This window comes from Rhamphochromis longiceps, linkage group LG6 (assembly GCF_057381845.1).
Source record: "Rhamphochromis longiceps isolate RC_006_pf linkage group LG6, R_longiceps_female_GT1.1, whole genome shotgun sequence".
Lineage (NCBI taxonomy): Eukaryota > Metazoa > Chordata > Actinopteri > Cichliformes > Cichlidae > Rhamphochromis > Rhamphochromis longiceps.
This window is the reverse complement of record NC_140562.1, coordinates 36,162,401-36,188,590: the sequence shown is the minus strand read 5'-3', so window position 1 is coordinate 36,188,590 and position 26,190 is coordinate 36,162,401. Positions and strand designations below refer to the sequence as shown.

The 26,190-nt window shown below is 37.5% G+C and overlaps 1 protein-coding gene and 1 pseudogene across 1 annotated transcript; both read right to left on the bottom strand.

The window, feature by feature from the left end:
• Positions 1 to 1,770: 1,770 nt before the first annotated feature.
• On the bottom strand, positions 1,771 to 14,499 carry LOC146668534 (polymeric immunoglobulin receptor-like). The gene is made up of 10 exons (XM_085410452.1): positions 14,308 to 14,499; positions 13,781 to 14,110; positions 13,154 to 13,474; positions 12,738 to 13,058; positions 12,309 to 12,608; positions 10,022 to 10,315; positions 5,432 to 5,467; positions 5,258 to 5,338; positions 5,089 to 5,165; positions 1,771 to 2,449 (listed from the first exon to the last, which is right to left on the bottom strand). Exons 1-10 carry the CDS (start codon positions 14,342 to 14,344, stop codon positions 2,342 to 2,344), a joined length of 1,905 nt encoding a protein of 634 aa, XP_085266578.1. The 5' UTR covers positions 14,345 to 14,499; the 3' UTR covers positions 1,771 to 2,341.
• A 7,331-nt stretch (positions 14,500 to 21,830) lies between these two features.
• Positions 21,831 to 23,129, bottom strand: LOC146668533 (CMRF35-like molecule 3; annotated as a pseudogene).
• Positions 23,130 to 26,190: the final 3,061 nt, after the last annotated feature.

The following is a 26,190-nucleotide window of genomic DNA, read 5'->3' as shown; positions in this document are numbered from 1 at the left end:
GTTTTTGTACATTTTTAATTAATAACAAACACAGATAATACATTTTCTCAGACTCTTATCCTGAGAAATCATGAGGCAATTTTATATAATATACTGCAATTTTTATTAAACATACACTAAGCTGCTTGCAAATAAAATGCATTTAGTAGATTTGAAAAATGTGGTATATCAAAAAGTTTTGAAAGAGCTAATTGAGCCAATAAGCTTACACAGAGAAGCTTATTTTACAGAACAACAAAATAAGACAGCCAAAAGCCTGGAGAGCTTTATATTAATTAATAAACAGTTCAGCATCATTGCTCAAACAGAACAGGTGCATTGTGTCATTACCATGATTTTCTTATGTAGGACTGATGTTAACATGAAAAAGACACAGTGGTACAAATTAGTAAACAGCCCAATAACACGGAGTTTTTTTTGCCATCTTGGTGTTTAGAAAGCAGATAGACAAAGGGACTAGTTATGCAAACAAGCACTCATTTGTTAACAACCTGTGACTAACAGGTCATTAGGATATATGCATATCGTAGGTAATCTTCTATTCCTACTCTAATAATCAGTGTTAAACAAATACATCACCAGCAGGGGGCTCACTGTGAAACACTAACCAGTAATATTGCACGTAAAGGAAGATAATTTATACAATATGAAAGTTTTGTCAAATGTTCAAGTTGAAAGTTTTGTAGATGTTTCTGTGTATCATGAACATTTTACCTTTCACTGCTGTATTTTTGACTCCAAATGTCTAAAACTGACATTTTCAGCAAAGTGGTGACTTCTTTAAATAGTTCAAAACAATAAACCAAACAAAAACGAATATATAAAATTGAATAAATGTAATGTTTTATTACTGTATGTAAACACATTTGATTGTGTTCCACTTTTGTATTTGTTCACTTAAAAATCATGTGAAATTTTGCATTATTAGATTTTCACATTAAAAAAACAGCAGATATTTTTATGAACACTAAGCAATTAAAATCAAAGCTAGTAACTACAGATGCAAGTGCTACTTCCAGTTAGGTCCATTTATAATTGTTTTTATACCTCTTTGCCAGAACATATTCTAATTATAGTTATACAGTGGACATGGACATAATGCGTAGACTCTCAGCTTTCATTTGAGGGTATCCACAGTCAAATTGAATAAAGAGTTTTGGAGTTTCAGCTTCTTAACATGTGCCAACCGCTTTATAAAGGGACCAGAAGTAACTGGACAACTCAAAGGCTGTTTCATGGGCACGTGTGGGCACTTCCTGTATTATGTCATTATTAATTAAGCAGATAAAGGGCCTGGAGTTGATTTGATGCGTCATGCTTGCATTTGGAATATTTTGCTGTGAACAAACAACATGCATCCAAAGGAGTTCTCCATGCAGGTGAAAAAAGCCATCCTTAAGCTGAGAAAACAGAAAAACCCATCTGAGAAATTGCTTCAATATTTGAAATGATAATATCTACAGTTTGGTACATCCTGAGAAAGAAAGAAAGAAAGAAAGAAAGAAAGAAAGAAAGAAAGAAAGAAAGAAAGAAAGAAAGAAAGAAAGCAAGCACTGGTAAACTCAGCAACGCAAGAAGACTTGGATGTTCATGGAAGACAACTTTGGTAGATGATCGCAGAATCATTTCATGGTGAAGAGAAACCCGTTTACAACAGCCAACCAAGTGACAGCACTCTCCAGGACGTAGGTGTATCGATATCCAAGTCTACGCTGGCGTGGAATGGCTTATGATCCAAAGCATTCCACATCTTCTGTAAAACACGGCAGAGGCAGTGTGCTTGGGCGTGCATGACTGCCAGTGGCACTGGGACACTAGTGTTTATTAATGATGTGACACAGGACAGAAGCAGCCAATGGAATTCTGAGGTGTTCAGACATACTGTCTGCTCAAATCAGGCCAAATGCAGTCAAATTGATTGGGCAGATGGACTTGTACAGATGGACAATGACCCAAAACATACAGACAAAGCAACCCAGGAGTTTATTAAACCAAAGATGTGGAATATTTTTGAATGGCCAAGTGGGTGACCTGATGTTAACCCAAGTGGGCGTGCATTTTATTTGTTGAAGATTTAAAAGAAGGAAACATAGTAACCGGTGATGTCCATGAGTTCAAGACTTGGGGGTGTAATTGCCAGCAAAGGGTTTCAATCATGTATTAGAAATTAACATTTTATTTTCACCTATTTAATTTGTCCAATTACTTTTGAGTCCCTTCAGCTGCATCTGAGTTGTTTCATTTGAAGAACCAAAATGAGAAAATAGTTGTCTCTGTCCAAATATTTGTGGACTGAACTGTATCTTCTGTTGGGTTTATGGAAATTTTCATTGCAGTAGATTTATTCACTTGCGGTCAAGTTTTCGTAGTGTACTTCTACATCTACTTCTTCATAGACGTTACTGGTGCTTTGGTCATTGGAGGTCACCACACCTTGATTTTTATAAATCTAAAAAAGAATCAAGACACATTAAACAGAACAAATGAATGACACGTGTTGCAGAGAAATGAGTTGTGGACACATTTAGAAATGTTCTACAATTACACTAAAGCCAGTAGAAGTATTTCCTTATGGTTGTACACCTTAGCAGTGAGTCAAGTTGTAGTGTGGACGTAGGGGTGGGTTTTGATTATAATTTTTCCGATTAGAATCGATTCTAGCTTGAATAACGCGATATTGATTCATTAAAATCCTGAGTTTTTTTTAACAATTTTTAAGTATAAATTTATTTTGCCCTGAACACCAGAATCTCAGGTTAAACAGCAGGTAAACCGATTCTGCACAAAGACACAAGGACCCGCCGACGCATCAGAGTCAGTGAGATGTCGGCTTTCTCACCTGACGGCATGTACACGTACACGCTGAAAGCCGACATCTCACTGTTTCCGATGCGTTGGGTCCGCGCTTTATTTTTTTTTTGTGCTACATTCAGAAGCTGCAGGTTTTTGTCTCTCTCCAACCAAAATTGAGTGAACCAGCAGCAAAAGAAGATGCAAACTAGGCTTCACATTTTGCTTCACATAAACATCGTCATGAATTCCCTCTTACTTTGTCTCCACCACGATAAAATCACACTTCATGCACAGCTCTCTCTCTCTCTCTCTCTCTCTCTCTCTCTCTCTCTCTCTCTCTCTCTCAGTGTACTTCAAGAAAAGTTTCCCATCTCAAATCTTTTTTTTTTTTTGCATTATTTGCTTGCTTATTACCCACCAGTCTACCGTAATGTGCTCTCGGCCACTGTTTTTTTAATTTATTTATTTAGTTTTAACTTAAATGACTTCTGACAAAAAACCTTATTCCTGGTGTTCAATACTGAAGACATGTAAACTTTTTAAAAATTCTGCAAAATTAAAAAATGCTTGGCTCTAATAAAGCCTCTATAACTTTGCTCTGCTCCACTTTAGCAGCATCAGATAATATTCATATGTTGATTCATGTTTTTGTTCGTTTTTTTTCTACTGCTAATTATTTATAAGGTTATCTGCTATAAAAAGCCAGGCCAGGAAAATCTCCTTCATGTTTTTTTGTGCTTTATCCTCAGTTACTTTGACACAAAGGCATCTGCTGTTATGCTTACACCTTTGATAAAGTCTCACAAGTCAACTTTCTTTTTATAAATATAAAAATATGCATACACTGCACTGCCATCAAAATACTGATTCTAGATACAGATTCTAACACATGAAAAAAGGAACTTTTAACACAGCTTTTCCAAACGGCCTAGTTTTAATTTGGATGCTTAATTTATTTACTTTGCACACAGATTTAAAATTATTTCACAAAAACCAAAAACTATAAGCATCAAAAACGATTAGCCTTCTTGATTTAGGTCCATTGTGTATCCTTTTTGCTAGACAACAGACTGCAGTCATTTTTTTTTATAGTTTTCAACAAATCCCACACATATCTCCTGGGCAATCCTGGCCCATTTGTCTTTGTTGCATCTTTTAAGTTCCTCCAGGTTTGATGGTCTTCTGGCATGGACCTTGGTCTTTCGTTCACCCCACACATTTGAAATAGAATTAAAGTCAGGGCTTTCAGCAAGTCAGTCAGAGATGTTCACTTTGGTCTTCTGGAGGTCATTCTTCACCAAGAGTGAGGTATCTTTTGAGTCACTGTAGTGACCCAGACCTAGATGTGCTACTAACTGCTTGAGGTTGTCTTTCATAATATTCACATATCTTTATATCTTTACGATTCCTTCCACTTTCACAAGTTTCCCAGTTCCAGATGCACTGGAGCATCCCTACAGCATAATCACAAAGTTTTCTTTCCAGAGTCTTTGAGATCGTTTCTTTCCTACCTCTCCCAGGCTTGTTCCAAAACGTGTCACTTTCATTGAATTTACTGATTTCACTCCAGTTCTTGACATTTTGAAATCCTGTAATAACTTTCTACATCTAAAAGTATATTTCTCAAATCTAAACAGATTTGCTGAAGTTTTTGAACTGTTTGTAAACTGGAACATAACCCAGAGTTTTAACCACATCCTTGCATAGCAGCAGTTCTATGGCTGAATGAAAAAGGTCAGTTTTTAATAGGGCTTATTATACTGACTATGATAGTCACAATTGTTGTCTTGTGTGGAAAAACACGCCACCCAGTGGACACTAGAGGGACAGAAAATAATGAACAGAGAAGCAATTCAATGGTCACATGTATCTGTGGGCTGAAGTCAGGAAAGTTTCTGTTAGGCTGCCACTATAGTCGTCTTATAAACACCAGAAACACTGCATTGATTCTGGTATTATTTCCCCCAAATGTTTCTGTGAAAGTGTGCAAATTAGTTTGTTTAGAAATGCTGTGTTAAATTCACTTGTTCTGTTAAAAAAAAAAAAAAACAGCCCCACCCTATGGGTTTCACAGGGTGGGGCTAATAATTGTGTCCTCATCTGTAAATGAATGTAGACATAACAAATCCAAATGGGAGATCCAATTAAATTCCAGTTGTCCCACATTCCAAACTAATCTTGCATATTAAACCCAACAAACAGTAAAAAGTCAGTTTTTTTTAATCCTAAATATTCATAATTGAGTGTGAGACAAACATACTTCTCTATTAAGACTTTACACTTTAGTTTTCTTACTTCACTTTGTGCTGCACCAATCACCTTCTTTGAACTCTTTTTCCTAGATGCATTTCTCCGCAGGGAGAGAACAGCTTCTGAAAACACACAGCATTAAATATGGTTATGCTGTATTTGCATGCACATTTGAGTGTAAGGGTCTCTCTGTGCATATGAATATAAAAGATACCTTCAATCCTGGAATGTCTGTACTTATAAACAAGAACGAGGATACATATCAAAAGCAGTACAGGGGGTATCACATAGAGTGCTGAAAAACAAACAAACAAAAAACTATTGTTCTCATAACACAGAAGTACACATTGACAGTCATACATATATAATATATCTTTAATTTATTTACCTGGGTTCTTTTTTCCCAGAGTGCTCTGTGGAAAGACTGCAAGAGAAAATAACTATAAGTGCTCTTAGCAACGTTATATTAACACAGACTGTAATACAATGACAGGAGATGATAAACTAAAAATTTATCGCATGCCGCTCACTCTTTCCTTCCTGTCTCATTATGTAGAAAGAATTTCATTCTTATCTTTAGTATGTAGCAGGTCAAATCTACTTGTAACATATGAAATATACACTGTAAAAAAAAATTGTAATATAAAAGTATTTTACTGTGTATTTTACAGTTTTGTACTGTTTTTCTAGAATATGATTAAATTTACATAAATAGACTGTGATTTTACATTTCAAATGTAAATTAACGTAAAATCACTGTAAATGTAATAAAACATAATTTTCTTGTTTTGTAAATGTATTTGTCTGTACATATGCATATTTAGATTGTTAAAATACATTCACAAATGTATCATAATTTCACAAATATTTGTCCTTTATTTGAAAGATTGAACTGTTTAATTCAAATGTAATGCTATGGAAAAATATATAAAATGATTCTTATAAACTTTTTTTTACATCAAATGATTATTATTATCATTGTTATTTAGGGCGATCGTAGCTCAAGAGTTGGCTCAAGAGTTGGCAGTTTGCCTTGTAATTAGAAGGTTGCCGGTTCAACAGTCTCTCTCGTTTCATCCTTGGGCAAGACACTTCACCTACTGGTGATGGCCAGAGGGGCTGATGGCGCGATATGGCAGCCTCGCCTCTGTCAGTCTGTCCCAGGGCAGCTGTGGCTACAACTGTAGCTTGCCTCCACCAGTGTGTGAATGTGAGAGTGAATGAATAGTGGAATTGTAAAGCGCTTTGAGGGTCTCGAAAAGTGCTATATAACTGCAATCCATTATTATTTAAACCAACTGTTAACTGTATATTTCTGTACATTTAAGTATTATTATTCATATTGCCGCATTCATTGACCTTGTTTATAGGTAATTTCATTGTTTAATCACATTAAAATGTTCCTAATTTAATGTTTAAAAGCACTTGATAAAGGCAAAATCCCATGTAAAATTAGGGCAACAAACTGTATTGTCATTACTCAAAGTTATTTTCTGTTATTTTCTGGTATTATTTTGGCGCCCCAGCTGCCGAAATATTCCTGGTTTTTTTTTAGGATTTTGTTTTTTTTACAGTGTAGAGTGGAGAAAATAATTATTTGATCCTCTCAAATATCCAAATGAACAGAATCAACCTTTTGGGATCTGGATACAATTGTGTCATATTCTGAGGTAGGCTTAGGTAGCCTGGGGACCCTTATTGATACATGCCCTTGTTGGGATAAAAGCAATGACTGCAAAAGAAGTCTGCAACATTTTTATCTCACATTTAAAACAAAACCCCAAACCTTGCAAATCCTGTTGCTGTAAATACTCTAGTTTTCATTACTTTTGATCCTACCTTTCTTTACTCATCATTAAACAGAAACTATCAATTATTGAGCCAACCAAGCCCATAAAATGAAAGCAGTTTGTCAAAGAAACTTATTGTACAGAACAACAAAATAAGACCTCTGCACTAATTAGTTGACTAACAGTTCAGCATAACTGCTTAAAAACACAGCTGCACACAGGTGAATGGTGTCATCGCCATGATTTTCTTAAAGGGAGTAGTCCAAAACTATAAAAAGTCCAATCACACAGGGTTGTTTTGTTTTTTTTTTTTGCCATGTAGGTGTTTTTAAACCAGATACACAAAGGAACTAATTATGCAAACAAGGACTCTGAGCACTCATTTATTAACAACATGTGACTGACAGTTTGTTAGGAAATAAACACACTGTGGATAATTCTCTATTCCTACTCTTATAATCAGTGTTACACTAATACATCACCAGCAGGGGGCTCACTGTGTACTAATACTGCGTAGTGTGTAGTGTAGTAATACTGCAGGCAAGGGAAGGAAATTGATTTTCTTGGCTTATCTGAAGGATATCCGCCAAAGGCGAGTGCTGGGCTGTTTTCAAAAGATTTCTGTGTATCATGGACATTTTACTTTTCACTGCTCTATTTTTCAATCCAAATGTCTTAAACTGACACCCTAACAAAGTGGGAAATAATTATTTGTTCCTCTCCAGTTGTTTAATTGTAGATTCATTTTAATGGACAGAGACAGAGTATTAACCAAAAATTCTAAAAAGACTAAGTCAAAGGTTTGGAAATTTAACTAAAGATCTGAATAAACATAATACAAAATCTTAAATTTTATCTATCTATCTATCTATCTATCTATCTATCTATCTATCTATCTATCTATCTATCTATCTATCTATCTATCTATCTATCTATCTATCTGTCTGTCTGTCTGTCTGTCTGTCTATCTGTCTGTCTGTCTGTCTGTCTGTCTGTCTGTCTGTCTGTCTGTATACATACATACATACATGTATATATATATATAGTCGTGATTTACCAGCAGTACTACAGTTTTTCTCAGTCGCTTTGGTGCGTTTCTCAGAACACCATTAACATTTGCACAGCAGTTAGTGCATTTCCCAAAACAATTAGTGCAAACTGCAAAACCTAGTGGATAGCCTGCAAAAGCACGTCACATGCACAGAATTGATTATCCATACCTCAAAAGCAAGTATCCATGTCAATGAAACTGTCAGTGCCATCAAAATGAAAAGTCTTGACACCATCTTTATGAACAAGATAGTCAAATGGCATTGTCATGTTTCCACTATGACAGTTTATAATTTCAGTGTTTCCCATTGCAAAAACAATTGGTGGCACCTGAAAATGCTGACGACAGCACTATGGCCTACCTGTACAGCCATCTGAAATGTGCAGTAAAGTCACTGTAGATGTTATGGGAGTCTTGGGAGTAACTGAGACACTGAATACGTACGTTTCACATTTCCATTGTGTAGAAGTGTTTGTAATCCTACAGAATTGTGCAAAAGAAAAATATGCTACAGTCACTTGTGCACTGTAGAATACATGTAAACATAAAATCACCCATTTGGTAGAGCTGTGCACTAATGTGAACAATAAACAGCACATGTAACAGTACAGTAAATCATTCTGGCACATCCAGACGTTCCTGTCTGTCTGGCCACATATTTTCATCTACATCACAACAGATGTTATCCCTCGCAATGCAGCGAGGAAAGTATCTCCTGGAGTGGCGAATCCATCCTCTGCAGGACCCTGCTGTGATGTCGTCACATGCTGCATCCATGGCTGCTAGCAGGGCCATTTGCTCATGTGGATTTCATTTTTCTTGAGTACTCTGTCAATTGTTGAAATTGAAACAGATTCAATATTGCCAAATACCGTGTAATTCTCTATGACAGCGCTTTGTATTTCTCTCAGCTTTATTGCATTGTTTGCAATGACCATTGCACAAATGGCTTCTTCTTGCTGTGGGGTAAAAAGGGGCCCTCTTCCGCCTCCGCGAGGTTGTCTTACAATCCTATGTGGTGCAGAGTGAACTTCTTGTGAAATTGCAAATACAGTACAGTAACATGTGATGTGTCTGAGATGGCACAGTACAGTACAGTGTATTACTGTTTGCATACCTGTTTTCCCTACGGAATGTTTGAATGATTGAACTGACAGTAGTTCTTCCAATATTGGGTTGCACCCTTCGACCAGCCTCCTCCATGGTGAGGCCGTGATTGACAACATGGTCCACAATTGTAGCCCTTATTTCATTAGGAATCCGCCTATATCTGCCTCTTCTCCCTCTTCCCCTTCCCCTTCCTCCCCGCATCCTCACCCCTCTTCCACGGTGCTGACCTTCCATTTTGTGTCACAGAAGTGTAGAAATGGTACACACTAGCTCCTGCGCAGTTTATATATGCTTGCCAATTGGGGATTCACAGGATTCATCCATAATTGACAGTGAACAAGTTGTTTGTCATTGGTTACAACTAAACTTTCACACGCCTCCTCATGAGTGACAGCTGTAATTCACCCGAGATCAATTGTTCAATTTCGGAGACATTTCCAGGAACAATGATACAGAAAGGTATAGGATTTGCTTGACAGATGGCCAATATTTGGCATGTGATAACTAGTTCAACAATTTTGTGTGTGATGACTCAAGCAATGGATGTATGACTATTAGTTTTATTGGGAACGACTATTCAGCATCCATAGGTATGATTACTTTTGACTGACATGACATAAGCAAATGGAAATGTCAGAAAGCAGCAGGGAAATGTATGGAAGCAACTGATTCATGTCCAAAATCATTTGCAGTTTGTTCAGAGAGAGGAGAAATTGCTACTATGATGTGCACAAATGACTGAGTGTTGTGGAGGTTGAACTAATAGTTATGAGAATTTCAATTCTGATCTGAGAAACGCACCAAAGCGACTGAGAAAAACTGTAAGTAGGGCTCAGTTATTGTTTTGTGTATTTTATTATTTTATTTTTTGGGTGGGGAGCACTGGGCTAACAGTTTTTATTTGATCACACCTCGGACAACTGTATGATCACCTACACTCTGTTTCCATAATGGAGCTCTAACAAACACATATCCTACAAACACATTTATTGTATTATCATAGTGTGTACAAAAGTGTATAACATACCTGACAACTGAATCTTGGTGTAGTTTCCAACTCTCCACTGTGAGTCTGACCCACACCAGTATGTCCCAGCATCAGCTGCTTCCAGCTTTGAGATTATCACAATCAAAGTGCTGGAAGAAGCATCTTGTAGTGTGAATCTGCTTTGATTCTTTAGCATATCTGTGCAGTTGTTTCGGTGGTCTCCCTTACAGAGAAACTTCCTGTTATCCCGGTATTGTGAAGGATAAGGACACTGCAAAGTTAGTGGATGCCCCACAGTACCATTTATTTTAGTCGATTTGACACAGCAGAACTCTGTATAAATGAAAGAAAAAGGTTATTTCAGAATCATCAAATATTCAACTGATGTAATGAAAACATTCAGATCAGAGTTTCTTTGAACACCACAAAGGTAATACCCTGAATCCTCTTAGCTCAAGCTGGTGATGTTTATGTATGTAATTTTTTTTTTTTTAACTTTTTATCATCATAAAGTCTGAATCGTCCATTTTTCTTGTTATAAGAGGTGATTAGTGCCTGTTTCCTCTGCAGATGGCTGTTCTGGTACTGAGGCTCATACAGACAACTAATGGATACTGAATATCCCTGATAATTCAGAATTTTAGTCACAGTGTCACAGCAGTGGTCTGTCAACAGGGGTAAAAGCATCAGAAGACATATTACACCCATTAAACAGTTGTATATAAAACTTAAGGATTTCATATTTAACTCATTGAACAACTTCATATTTGTAAACTTGTGACAGTTTTCCATCATTTGATGCTCATATAGTGCTTTAAATTTTACAGCACAGAAACAGATAATCCTGAACAAGCAGAAACTTTCTATGAATTCCCATTAACTGTAACTCAGTGTCAAACTGAATTTTACTAAGTCTTTGTTTACCTTTTACTAATTTCAGCTTGACATCAGTGTAGATATCTTCTGAACAGAGACTTGGAGGAGAGAGACCTAATATTTAATAATCCACATTCCACTGTTTTACTCTTTGGTTCAGATGTGGATACTGTATTGTTCTTTCTTTGTGATTTTTTACGTTAAGGTTGTTTATTGCTGGTTTTTAGTTTCTTTTTTGTCTGTTTGGGAGCTGACACAGTCTCAATGGAGATGGGTTTTTGGGGGGGTAGCAGGAGGAGAGACGCTGCAGAGAGGCGTGTAAGACTGCAACTCTGCTTCCTGGTCCCAACTCTGGATAGTCATATTTTGGGGGGTTTAATAAATTTGTCCATATTTCTAGAAATGAGAGCTGCGCCATCTGAAGTGGGATGGATGCCGTCTCTCCTAACAAGACCAGGTTTCCTCCAGAAGGTTTGCCAATTATCTATGAAGCCCACATCATTTCTTGGACACCACTCAGACAGCCAGCAATTTAAGGAGAACATGCGGCTAAACATGTCACTCCTGGTCTGATTGGGGAGGGGACCAGAGAAAACTACAGAGTCCAACATTGTTTTGGCAAAGTTACACACCGATTCAATATTGACTTTAGTGACCTCCGATTGGCGTAACTGGGTGCCATTACTGCCGACGTATATTATGATTTTACTGTATTTATGTTTACCCTTAGCCAGCAGGTTTACATTTCCCTCAATGTTGCCTGCTCTGGCCCCTGGAAAACAATATGAAATATAGAGTGTGGAAAATAATTATTTGATCCTCTGCAATATCCAAATGAACAGAATCAACTTTTTGGGATCTGGATACAATTGTGTGTCATATTCCGAGGTAGGCTTAGGTAGCCTGGGGACCCTTACTAGATACATGCCCTTGTGGGGATAAAAGCAATGTAGAAGTTATAGTTTTTACAAGATTTTCTACTGTAGAAGGTACAGTTTTTCCAGGAGTTTTTATTGTAGAAGGTACAGTGCTGGTATGCTGCAGAAAGACTGTTGGAGAAAAAACCCTCTTAGTTCTCTTAGAAACTTTATTTTAACACAAGAATCACGTTTTAGTAGAATGACTAGTGCAGAGGGTCCTACCCTAAAAATCTTAAACTATTCACACAACTGAAATTAGATTATTAATTAATGACATAATTAATTAATTTAGTCATTTATGTAGCAAACCATCCAGTAAAGAAGATAAAAAAAAAAAACTGGCCTCTAGTTCTGTTTGGCATATATTCTGTGCTTTGTGTGAAACACTATGAGGGCAGAGTTGTCATAATTCTATCACACTACAAACAACTGAATCACCAGCCGCAGTGTATGCTTTAAAAGCAGTGTAAAAAAAGCATGTAACTCATAGCTCTGTCTATTTTTCCTTTATTAAAATGTGTTCATCTCACCGACTGACAGCTGAATCTTGGTGTAGTTTCCAACTCTCCACTGTGAGTCTGACCCACACCAGTATGTCCCAGCATCATCCTCTTGTATCTTTGTGATCGTCACTGAGAAAGAGTTGGAATAAATATCATCTTGTAGTGCAAATCTGTTTTGACTCGTCACCATGTCTCTGCAACTGTTGCGGTGGTCTCCCTTACAGAGGAACTTCCTGTTATCCTGATGTTGTTGAGGATAAGGGCACTGCAGAGTTAGTGGCTGTCCAACAGTACCTGTTATTTTAGTTGACCTGACACAGCACCACTCTGTCAGATGGAAAGAGAAAAACTATTTACGATTCAAAAATATTAAACTTTCAGAAAGACTTTTTTTTTTTTCTCGAAGAAGCTGTTTTCTTTTGGTTGGTATAATGAGATATTACTATGACCTCTCACCTTTGACTCTTAGCTCAACAGCAGAGAAAACATCATGGTCAGAGTTTGTTTGAACACCACAAAGGTAATGCCCTGAATCACTTTGGGTCAAGCTGCTAATTGTCACTGTGAATATTCTTGACATTTTTACATCATTAAGTCTGAAGCGACCATTTTCTCTGTTGTTAGAGGTGATTAGTGCATCCTGCAGACATGTGGAGGGCTGGTTTCCTCTGCAGATGTACTTCAGGCTGTTCTGGTACTGATTCTCATAAGGACAATTGATGGACTCAGAGTATCCCTCATAACTTTCAATATTGGTCACAGTATCACAGCAGCGGTCTGTCAAAAAGACAAATGTATTAATTTTACAGAGTTTGTAAAATGTATTAGTTTTCTGTCAGCTGATATAATGAGATGTTACTATGACCTCTCACCTTTAACTTTCAGCTCAAAAGCACAGAAAAGATGCAGGTCAGAGTTTCTTTGGATGCCACAGAGGTAACGCCCTGAATCACTTTGGGTCAAACTGCTAATCTTTGTTGTGAGTTGTGTTGACATATTTTCTTCGTCAAATCTGAATCGCCCATTTTGTTTGTTGTAAGAGGTGATTAGTGCCTGTTGCAGACACATGGAGGGCCGTGTTCCTCTGCAGATGTACTTCAGGCTGTTCTGGTACTGGGACTCATACAGACAACTGAAGGACACTGAATATCCTGCATAACTTTCAACTTCTTTCACACTGTTACAGCAGCTGTCTGTCAAAAAGATCAACAGCATTAGAAAACACGCTACAGCCAATACAGATATGATGTTTTATTTAATTAGCTTGCTGCAACAAAATTGTATGTAATGGATCTTAAAAAAACCTGAACTAAACTGAAACATTGATAATGGCTAAAACTGAGGTGCAGGTCATATTTATAGCATTTAATGCAAGTAATGTTCTATCAGTTATATTTTTGTCTGTCGTTACATTGGAACCTATACAATAACAACGGGTTTGTACATATGATTTTACCTCAATTCAACATAAAATTCGATTTTGGGAAATGTTTATTTACCTTGGACTAATTTCAGCTCGACTTCGGTGTAGATATCTATTCCAAATATGGTCACTCCACACCAGTATTTCCCAGTATCCACAGAACGAAGGTCAGAGATGCTCGTTGTGAAGATTCGTGCTGTTTTGTCATCATGGATCCTGTATTTGCTTGTCACTGGATTTGATGTTGTAATAAGAACATCATCATTGCTGCCACAGTCATTCTTACACAAGTACTTCTCATAAGACTCGTAACCCTGATCATAGGAGCAGGAAACTTTAACCGCACTCCCCACATATCCAGTTACATGGATCACCCCTACTGCACTGGTCACACACCTCAGAGCAACTGGAAAAAGAATGTAAAAGTCAACATGGTAGGTTTCATACTAACAATGTTAGTGCTGTATAACGAAATTACCAAGACTGAAAAAGCGTTTGGCCTACTGCTCCTAAATTACTAGAAGAGATATGTGTACTACTTAGTCTACATCAGCCTTTATATGGTCTTCATATTTTAGTTATTTACCAGTTTAAACAACTTACTGCAAAAGGTGAACAGCAGGTTTTGAAGTCTCCTCATCTTTGCTTCAGTTTGTCCATATAGAGCCTTGACAGGAAATTCTCTCAGGTTTAAAAAAAATCATGCCAACAATAGGTGTCATTTAACGCCATAGTAATGTGAAGGGAGGGGTAGAGCTGGACCATCAACACAGATGAGGTGGAGCATTCTTAGTTGGGCTTACACATTCCAGCTAGTGGTTAAAGAAGATTTCACAAGCTTTCCATAATAGCATAGGATTGAATAGAATAGCCCTTTATTGTCATTGTACACACTGTTCCAAAAAATAGTAATGTCAAATTATTTTACTGTGTATTTTACAGTTGTGTACTGTTTTTCTAGAATATCATGACATTTACATAAGTAGACTGTGATCTGACACGTCAGATGTAAAATAACATAACATCACTGTAAATGTAATAAAACACAATTTACTTGTTTGTTAAATATATTTTGTTGTACATATGCATATTTAGATTGTAAAAATACATCCAGAAATGTCTCCCATCAGGCCTTGGGACATGTGCTGCTGTTCAGATGTTCTTGTTTTATTGTTTATGGTTACGTTACTTTTAACTGTTATCTTGAATGTTATGTTTACGCCGTGGTGCAGCGTCACTGACAGTTGTTGTTTTGTAGAGAGAGTGCTGTACCATGAGTGACTTCTGTTGTGCTGTTGCTGAACCTTGAGGCATATTGTAGCACCGGCAAGCGTTTTAATAAAGAGCTCCCCCTACCAGCTAGGGGTTAAATAACAAGCTCAATCTCTTTCTGTGAGCTTCTTTGTTAAGATTTCTCTGCATGCCACAATGTAAAACATTGCACAGACACGCTATGCTAATGATATATTTTGAAAAAGAAATGTAGAGGTAGGAATTGTAATTATTATAAATAACATGACGCTAAGCATTGGCCAATGAATGTGAACTAACAACAACAAGGTTGCGGGTATGGCTGCGACCATAGGAAAAAACCCTAATATGAAGGTATTTTACTGTGCATTTTACAGTAATGTTCTGTTCTTCTAGAATATCATTAAAGTTACGTAAATAGACTTTGACTTCACATTTTGAATGTCAAATCCCATGTCAAATTAGCGCAACAAACTCTATTTTCATTACTGAAAATAACTGTATTTTTATGGGACAGTTATTTTCTGTTATTTTACGGTCGTATTTTGGCGCCCCAGCTGCCGGAATATTACCGTTTTTTTAAGATGTTTTTTTTCCCCCTATTTATAGATGATTTCATTGTTTAATCACATTAACATGTTCCTGATTTAATGTTTAGCGGCACTTGAAAAAGGCGAGATCCCATGTCAAATTAGCGCAACTAATTGTATTTTCATTACTGGAAATAACTGTATTTTTATGGGGAGTTATTTTCTGTTATTTCACGGTCGTATTTTGGCGCCCCAGCTGCCGGAATATTACCGTTGTTTCAGGATGGTTTTTTTTAACAGTGCATGTACAATGAAATTGTAAAATTGTGTGTGTGCCACACCAACCATGCCGGCATAAAATATAAATAGTAGACAGCAGGAATCCCTTTTTAAAGAGAGAGCTATTAAAACAAACTACCACTTTACTGCTAAGTAAAAGACACACAGAAAAAATTAATAAAAGTTCAAGTATGAAATTGGTCAAAGTCCGAAGCGCTCCCTCTGACTGCCTACTGCCCCCAAACCCTGTTCCAGCCAGATGATTTCAGCTGGCTTCAGACTGGTATTAAATACTTGGGCATTACATTCCCCCCTTTGATATCTAACATGTTTCAGGCTAATTTTGAACCTCTATTGGACAAGTTCAGAACCAACATAATTAGATGGTCCCCTTTGTTTCTCACCCTTTTGGGCACAGTTCATTAAAATGAACTGTGCCCAAAAGGGTGAGAATGTAATTACTTACTACAAACACTACAAACACTCCTGCTAAAAATCCCATCAAAATATTTCCATCAATTTGACAAGTAATGTCCTAGTATAAAGCTTAAAAGGCTACATCAACCAGTCAAGTCGGGCGGCCTGGGGGTTCCATATTTACTGTTTCACCATTATGCTTTCATTCTGAGACACATGGTTCACTGGGCCCTCCCTCTACAAGTAGTCTGCAAAGACTGTGTGTGTTCCAGAGTGCTCTGGCATACACACACATCCTTAGGTCATTAGAGAGGTTGTACCTTCTCTTTCAGATGTAAACTGTACATGTTCATGGCATAATTACCATGTTTTTCTTACACAGAAAACAACCAGTGATTTACACGTCATGAGAAAATAAACATATTGCAGTGAATCTTCTATTGTTACTCTAATAATGGTCATCCATCCATTGTGTTCCGCTTATCCTCGTCAGGGTTTGCCTGCTGGAGCCTAATAGGGCTCGAGGCAGGGTAGACCCTGGACAGGTCACCAGTCTATCGTAGGGCTAACACAGAGAGACAGACAACCATTGTCTCCATCCCCAGAATCATCAGTTAACCTAACACCCATAACTGCATGTCTTTGGACTGTGATAGGAAGCTGGAGTACCTGGAGAGAACCTGCAAACATGGGGAGAACATGCAAACGCCACACAGAAAGGCCCTGGTCAGCTGAGTCAAACCCAGGACCTTCTTGCTGTGAGGCAATAGTGCTAACCACCACGCCACCGTGTTACCATATGGCCATAATTTACAAAAGAACTTCATGTTTTCTTTAGTAGATCCTGGCAAATTCAGCGTTCCATTATTTTCATGACCAAGACAAGAAAGTATTTGTTCTTGGAGAACCTTCTGATGATTTTTCCTTTAAGTAACATATGGACTCACAAGGCGTAGTGTGAAACTGTGTTGTGTGTTTTTCTATATTTTACACTTTGCACCTCTGTGATATACTTTCCATTACAGTCCAGTGAATATATATGTTATATCCAGACACTGAAAGGGAAGGAAAGAAGTTGATTGTCCTGCTCTTCTGAAGTATGTCTGTCTTTTTTGGGGGGTACAAAACTCTGTTAACTGGAAAAGCAGTTGTGGTAATAAAAGTTTAATTAGGTAAAATAAATGAAGATGAATATAAATCAGTGTACTATTAAATGTATTATTATGTTTCGCCAGACTGTACTTTATTTTACTTTGCTTATTTAGTTAGTTCACACTCATGTTGATAATTTACATTTGGAGAATTCTACATTTTTATTTTAAAAAGAGTAGAAAGTTTTATGAACACTCTAAGGAATACTAATGAAATGAAATATATGGAACCACAGTTGTGAACTCAATTCATGTTTTTCTATTATGGAAACTTTCATTACAGTGGATTTCTTCTGTTGTGGGCATGTTTGCGTAGACCTCTTCATCTCTACCTGGATCTTCATGGTGGCTACAGGTGCGTTGCTTTTTGTAGGTCAAGACACTTTCTTGATTTTCATAAATCTAAAAAAGAATCAGCACACAGTAAGCAGAACAATGAACGACACACGTTGCAGAGACCTGGGCTGTTGGAAAAAAATGTCTATACACTGGCATTTCAGCCAAAGTAGCCTTATGCTTCCTCCAGCAAGTCAGGTTGCAGTATTAATTTATGTCCATCCAGGGTTATAATAACCAAAATTCAGTAAACATTTTTTTTTAAGGAATTATAGTTAAGGGTAATAAATGTAACAGCACACAAATTCTTTAATCAGTGTTCTGGAAGTGCAGCCTGTTGGTCAATAGCCACTCTTTCATGCCACAATGTAACAATGCACCATGATACACTTCCTAAAGGTGTACAGTTAATGTCACACTATGATATAGAAGTAAAAACAGGTCAAGGGAGCACTTCTCTTTTAACTCTTGTGTTCAAAACAGTTAGACTACATCTTCCTATTTAATTAAATCGCCAAATAAATTTTACATATTAAAGGTTGTTTGGACTATGAGTAAAATCAGTCATTTCTTTTATTGTAATTATTTATAGTGGAGTGTGTTATAGACGCACAACTCTATTAATACTCTTTCTCTAAGACTTACTCTGCTTCCTGTTGCACCCATCACTTCCTTTGAGCTCTTTGCCTTTGGTGTATGTTTGCTCGTGGTGTCCCCAGCTTCAGAAAATACACAGCATTAGATGTGGTTATGCTAGTTTTTCATGCACATCTGAGTTTAAGGGTCTCTGTGTGTATATGAATGTAACAATACCTTTGAGACATCTGTACTTATAAACAATTACTAGAACGCACATTATCAGCAGCGCAATGGGTACTGTGTAAACCAGCGGTCTCCAACCTCTTTTGCGCCATGGACCGGTTTATGCTCGACAATATTTTCACGGACCGGCCTTTAAGGTGTCGCAGATAAATACAACAAAATAAAACTAGTACCGGTACCGAAAAAAAGAAGATTTATTCATAACACACGTGAAAAGACCCAGGAAAACCAAGTTAACGATAAAAACGAAAACAAAATAATGCTGAAAACCGATAAAACCCCTCAAAACCATACATTTCACACCTGAGCCTCAACTCTCGCGGCCCGATACCAAACGACTCACGGACCGGTACCGGTCCGAGGCCCGGGGGTTGGGGACCGCTGGTGTAAACCACATAGAGTGCTGCATCTGAAAAATAGAAACCAAAACAGAACACAGTAAAATTGCACACTTTCAATAACAATCTTTCATGCACCTAACAGAAGACCCGTGGACTTGCGTAATGGTTTCATAATTTTCGGTTTATAAGTTACGTTTATAACTTAACTGTGGTTACTGGTGCACACACCCACAGATGTTTTAACATATTGGCTTGACTTACATTTACTTCATGTAACCATGAAGCCATAACCAAAACCAAATGTTAACCATAATTCATGGTATGAAATTTATTTATTTATTTATGGAAATGACTGAAAGATTAATTGGCTCTGTTTTGAGTTTTGTTCAAAAAAGAATGACTTCATATAGGGAAAAATATATATCACATATGCAGGACACCTTAAACTAGTTTTTTAATTAAGCAGCAAGGCAGAACAAAATCAGGTCTGTATCAAGACACGAGGACTAAACCCCAATTCAACCAGACCCAGATTGTCAGGGTCCTGGGTCTCCTGACCCAGCGTGTTTAGTTCTTTGTGATTTTTGTGTGAGTTATTCTATGGTTTCTAGTTTTGATCCCTTGCCCTTCATGTTTCTGTGTCTCCTCGGTTCTGTGTAAGTCTGTGTCATACTTCCTGTTTTACTTTGAAGGTCCGTGTCTTATGTGAATGTGTCCTGCTTTGCTTCCTTGTCTCGTCAGTCCTGATTTCTCCCAGCTGTGCCCTCCTTCTGTGTCTCATTCCCCTCATTACTTCCCAGTGTATTTAAACCCTGTGTTTCTCTGAGTCAGTGTTGTCCCTCAAGCTGTGTGTTTCCTCGTGTGCCTCTCTGCAAAGTGTGAGTTTATATTTAGTTTAGTTTAGTTTAGTTTAGTTTAGTTTAGTTTAGTATGCTTTTCCCCTGTCAGCAAATAAAGCTGAGTTTTTTGAGTTCATCCCTCGAGTCTGAGTGCCTGCATCTTGGGTCCAACTCATGCCTGCCACACAGCGATTCATGACACAGATCTGATCCGGAATTAAAACAGGACTACAACAGTTCAAAATCAGGACTACTTAGGATTTAACCAAGCCAGAACCAGAATCAGAACTAGATGATAGCAGCACTAAAAATCATCATAGACCTGCACTACACTTATATATATATTTTTAATAAAAACACAAACACTTTTTTAATTGTAACATCAAATCAGACTAAATTTTTTAGGTTGATAAATATAAAAAACATTCGTTAACTTTAAGAGTAAAGAGAGAAACTCTGTATTTCTTAACTGTAAATGGCACCAAATTGTATTCAAAATTGAGCCACACTTATGGAGCTCCACAATTCTTTTCCTGGTGTTTTGGTTGACAATTCTTGATTTTCCCATTTCAAAGAAACAGGCTTTGTGTTTTGCCTTATATGCATCCACAGCTGTGCCACCAATTTACTCACATGGACTCTACTAACCTATCAGAAGCTTCTTCAGCTCAGAATGAAATCGTCTGGAGTTTTCTTATTAATTAACAATAAACTTAGTAGATATGTACTCCTAAATTTGATGAAAGCGATAAAAAATAGACCGCTCTGTCTCTCTTTATTCTGACATTTAACTAATTCAAAAGATATTTCAATATTTATTTATCCAAGACAGAACAAGTTTCCTCTAAATTGATGTTGTACAGTAAAAAAATTTTTTTATAGTGTTTTGCATAAAGTGTGTGTAAATATCTGGTTTAAACTGTGAATATACTGCTGTGTATTGAAATTCCTCTTGTTTTTCATAGAACTATACTGAACAACATACAAAGCATAATATATAAAATAACATCTACCAGAGTTTTTTCTTTGAAAGAAGCCCATTATGTCCATTCTTGTATATCATTACTGAAACCGATTTATTTAGCCGTGGAGGGTAACAACTGAAAATATGAAATAAACATACATATAAGCTAAGACTCTAAAAAAACAGCATTGTTGTTCGGCTTTTCATTTCGCCATTTGTTGATTCACTTGAAGAACAACTAATGTAATATGGGTCAAGTGATCAGTTTGATATCAATCTTTCGTGATACACCGTCATATTTACATTATTTTTACAGTACGAATGATTTGCTTTGGTACCTGGTCAAACTTCAGTTCTCCTCTGTCTGCCTCGCTGCGCTTCTCCAACAGCGCACTCGCAGGTAGCAGCTCCCCCTGCCCCCTCGCTCAGTCGCTTAGGCTACGTTCACACTGCAAGCGAAAGCGCATCAAATCCGATTTTTTTGACCCTATGCGACCCATATCCGATCATGACAGTGTGAACGGCACAAATCCGATATTTTCAAATCCGATCTTTCGTATGTGGTACTGAATCCGATACATATCCGATGTTTTAGAAAGTGACTGCTGTTTGAACGGTCAGGTCGCATTAAATCCGTCTTTTACGTCACTGACACAAGACAGACGCCAATTATCAGCGCCAGAGAAGACATCGCGAACGCTTCTCTGGCCATCCCGTGTAGATATCAGTGAAACTGTTGGGAAGACAATGTTGGAGAAACGTGAACATTTTATTTGTACTGTATAATCTGCAGATTCTGACAGAAATCTGCAACTATCCTTTGAAGCACCGCTCCTCTAAAACAGCAATAAGGATCATTATTAGGTTATTTACATTATTATGTAAATGACAAAATAACTTAAAGCAAAAATTGGGAAATGTAAAGTCCGAACTCTTTATATTAAGGGCCATCTATCAAACAATACTGTTTGCTCTGGGTCTAAACAGAGCGCGTTGTGTGTGAAGTCTTCTTTTGCGCATGCGGGCCGCTTTGAGCGTTCACACTAGAGCGCGTTTGCTGTTGCATTTTATTTGTAGTGTGAACACGCAGACAAAAAAATCGGATTTGATCAAAAAATCGGAATTGAGCATTAAGACCTGCAGTGTGAACGTAGCCTAAGTGTCTGAGCTCGGATCATACCAATATTAGGGGGGATTTACGCACAGTCGTAAATTCGTCCATTTTGTTTGGTGTCAGAGGTGATCAGTGCCTGCTGCAGACATGTGGAGGGCCGGTTTCCTCTGCAGATGTACTTCAGGCTGTTGTGGTACTGAGACTCATACGGACAACTGACAGACTCAGAGTATCCCTCATAACTTTGAACTTTGGTCACAGTGTCACAGCATCTGTCTGTCAAGAAGGTAAACAGCACCAGAAGCGTTACAGCCAAAAAATGGTTATATATAAAGAACAAGAGTTTTATATTCAACTCATTGTTTTAAGGTCTTTCGCTTGCTTCACATACATGCTTATATGAGGGTTTAAATATATTTACTTTTTGCATTTATTATTTTATCTCCTCATTAGTCACTGATTTAATGTCTTTTGCATCATGCAGTACTTATATGAGCGTTTACTGTTTGCATTTATTATTTTATCTACTCGGGAGTGTTTTATGTCTTATTGTTACTGGTCTGTACATGTTTATCCATCGGGCTTAAGCACTGAGATGTCAGCATAGGAGCTTAAGATTGATTGTACTAAACTGAACCAATGAGTATTGAGTTAAACTACAGTTAAACAGTATGTTGATTTTACAGCAGATATAGCTGGTAATGGCAGTACGTTTAACTTTCTTTATATAATTTTTAATCACTTTAAATGGACAACTCAACTTGTCCATGTCTTTATTTATCTGGTACTAATTTCAGCTCGATTTCAGTGTAGATATCTATTCCAAATATGGTCACTCCACACCAGTATTTCCCAACATCCACAGAATGAAGATCAGAGATGGTCGTTGTGAAGATTCGTGCTGTTTTGTCATCATGGATACTGTATTTATTTTTTGAGGAGTTTGATGTTGTAATAAGAACATCGCCACTACCACAGTCATTATTACACAGGTACTTTTCATAAGATTCCTAACCCTCATCATAAGAGCAGGAAACGTTAACCGCACTCCCCACATATCCAGTCACATGGATCACCCCTACTGCGCTGGTCACACATTTCAGAGCAACTGTAAAGATAATGTGAAAATGTGTTTTATTTGAAGCAACGTTAGAGCTGTAAAAAGAAATCAGATGACCAGGACAGCCATCTAACTTTTCATAACTGGTCCTGCATACTGCTCCTTAATACTAAAAGAGATAAATCTACTGTTTAATCTACATCTGCCTTTGAACTTTACATGTTTAATTATTTATTCATTTAAAATACTTACTGCAGATGATGAAAAGCAGGTTTTGGAGGCTCCACATCTTTGCTTTGGCTGATTGAAATTTAAGATTTGAAAATGTTAAGCAGACACTGTGGTCTTTTACAGCAATGAGAAGGGACGTGCAGAGCTGAACTATAAGTACAGAGGGGATGGCGCTTTCTTCGATGTCTCTTCCTCTAAGTGTATTTTAGTAATTTGTAAAATAGCTGACATAGGCCATCTAGTGGTGAAAGAAGTATTTAGAAGTTAGAAGTGTTAAGAACAGCACTGCCAATAAAAGAGTTAGGAGATTTAGGAAATTGTACCTATAAAGCTTTCACTGCAGAAAAACAACTCAGAGGTTTTGTGTTTCATCCTGTTGACATTAAGCATGCATTAATATAAAAGCATCATTAATCGTCTGATTTTGTTCTAGTCCCAAAGCTTGAATCTAATGACGACAAGTTAAAAAAAAAATCGTCTTCAACTTGGGGCCTGCACAGATACTTTAATAAAGACTGAACTAAGACGAACCAGTTATTCCATTATTAATTAGCTCAAAATTAGAGTTAAACGGTTATTTGATTCTGCAGCAGAAAAAACAGATAATCTTATACCACTGTTTAAAGACATGCAAACTGAAGTCTTTGTGTTTAACTAAATATATTTTTTAATTTTACTAACTTTCAATATACAATGGAATTTTGCCCAATCTCTCTTTAATGTCCAAAAGGGTAGGGTGTGTATGGGATTTCCCATGCACCACTGAATGCACCGTAGGTGTGCATGTCCGCAGCTTCAGCTCAGAGTAAAACAGCCGCCGAACAACTGACAGTGCGATTATAAGACCGTAAATTTGATGTTGTATTTCACTCAGTTATGTCTGTGTTTAGCCATGAGTGTATTTGATGACTTATCAGCAGTTTTTTCTGCTTCTGTTAAAATGAGGTTATGCATAAATGGCAGTTCGCTAGCAAAAGATTTAATTCCTAACTAGCTTCTAGCAGAGAGGTTTGTTGTTATTGTGTTGTTGTTGTTTCACAGGATAACCTGCAAAGGCCGTAACAATGATAATTCTCATTAGATATAGGCAAAGGCAGCTCTGGCCCTTTTTAAAAACACCTTCATCGTTATTATCTTGGGTGTCTGTAGTACTCAACCACCTCAAAATCTGTTCCCCTGATGATGACAAGGAAGGAAGCAGGAACCTGGTGGTTTTTAATGTCACACAGTTCTTTACAGTAAGCTATTTATTTTTGTACATTTTTAATTAATAACAAACACAGATAATACATTTTCTCAGATTGTTATCCTGAGAAATCATGAGGCAATCTTTATTACACATATAAAATGCATTTAGTAGATTTGAAAAATGCTATATATACACACACACACACACACACACACACACACACACACACACACACACACACACACACACACACACGTATGTGTATATATATATATATATATATATATATGTGTGTGTGTATCAATCAATCTTTATTTATAAAGCACTTTTCATACAGAAAAAATGTAGCACAAAGTGCTTTACATAGTTAAAAGCAGCCCACCCCACCCTCCAACTCACTCCCCACACTCTCAATACACATATATCCCCCCACCCCCACCCCCACCCACACACACATACACACACGCGCACACTTAAAGAGTAAAAATTGGGCTGGGCTCGCATGAGCCAAGTGAGGAAACATTATAACAGAGAACCGTCTGCTATCACAGACCGCAGCCTCCGGGCTGGGCACACAGCAGGAGGGAGGCCAAGGAGCCCCCCAACCAGGCTGAGAGGACCCCAGAGACCAGCAGCCACGGTCAATAACAGCCCCGGTGCAGAGAGCGCCCTCCGAGGAAACACTGGAGATATGACGCAATACGATATATACAGGGTAAAATGATAAAATAAATAAGAACAGGATACAATATAAATATAAATATAAATAGAGTAAGAAGATTAAAAAATGAATAAGAATAAAATCAAAAAATATTAGGTAAATCCTAAATTAATAATAGAATAACAGGATAGAATAAATAAGCATAAAAAATAAATAAACGCTAAGTAAAAGCTAAATTAAAAAGGTGGGTCTTGAGCCTGTTCTTAAAAACATGTACGTTCTCTGCGGCCCTGAGCTCCTCCGGCAGGCTGTTCCACAGACGAGGACCATACCACTGAAAAGCTGCCTCTCCGTGAGTATGTGTCCTGACTTTAGGGACAATCAAAAGGCCAGTACCAGAGGACCTCAGGGTCCGCGAGGGTTCGTATGGTAAAAGCAGATCTGAGAGATAAGAAGGCCCAAGACCATTAAGACATTTAAAAACCAATAAAAGAACTTTAAAATCGATCCTGAAACACACGGGGAGCCAGTGCAGCGATTCTAAAACCGGTGTAATGTGGGCCCGCCCTCTGGTCTTCGTCAGCACACGAGCTGCCGAGTTTTGCAAAAGTTGTAAAGTTGAAATATTCTTAGGAAGACCAGAGAGCAGGGCATTACAGTAATCAATGCGACTGGTAATAAAAGCATGCATCAGCATCTCCGTGTTGGCCCGAGAGAGAATAGGGCGGACTCTGGCTATATTTTTTAGATGATAAAATCCAATTTTGGTTACATGTTTAACATGTGGGATAAAACCAAGCTCAGAGTCAAAAATAACACCCAGGTTTTTCACTTGAATAGCGTGGTCTACTGTATCAAAGGCTGCGCTTAGATCCAGTAGCACCAGGACTGAGAGCTTTTGGGCGTCCCAGTTACATCTAAGATCATTTAAAACCTTTAGGAGAGCAGTCTCTGTGCTGTGGTTCACCCTAAATCCAGACTGGAATATCTCCAGGATCTGTCTATCATTGAGAAAATCAGTAATCTGAGTAAAAACAAGTTTTTCTAAGACTTTACTTAAAAATGGTAAGTTGGATACAGGTCTGTAGTTATTAAAATCATTACAATCCAAATTGCTCTTCTTCAGAAGGGGCCTCACCACCACCGTTTTAAAGGCAGCAGGGAAGACACCCAACTGAAGAGAGCAATTCATCATGTATAAAAGCTCAGCCTCAAAAAATCCATAAAGTGTTTTAAAGAGTGAAGAAGGGATTGGATCTAAAAGACATGTGGTGGGTCTCACTGTGGAGAAAACCTTCTGA

Coding starts and splice junctions, on each gene's coding strand:
- LOC146668534 (XM_085410452.1), bottom strand. CDS start 14,344: ATGAGGAGACTTCAAAACCTGCTGTTCACCTTTTGCA. Junction 13,059..13,153: donor TTTTGAGCTGAAAGTTAAAG/GTGAGAGGTCAT, acceptor TCTTTTTGACAG/ACCGCTGCTGTGATACTGTG. Junction 10,316..12,308: donor CAAGATTCAGCTGTCAGTCG/GTGAGATGAACA, acceptor TCATTTATACAG/AGTTCTGCTGTGTCAAATCG.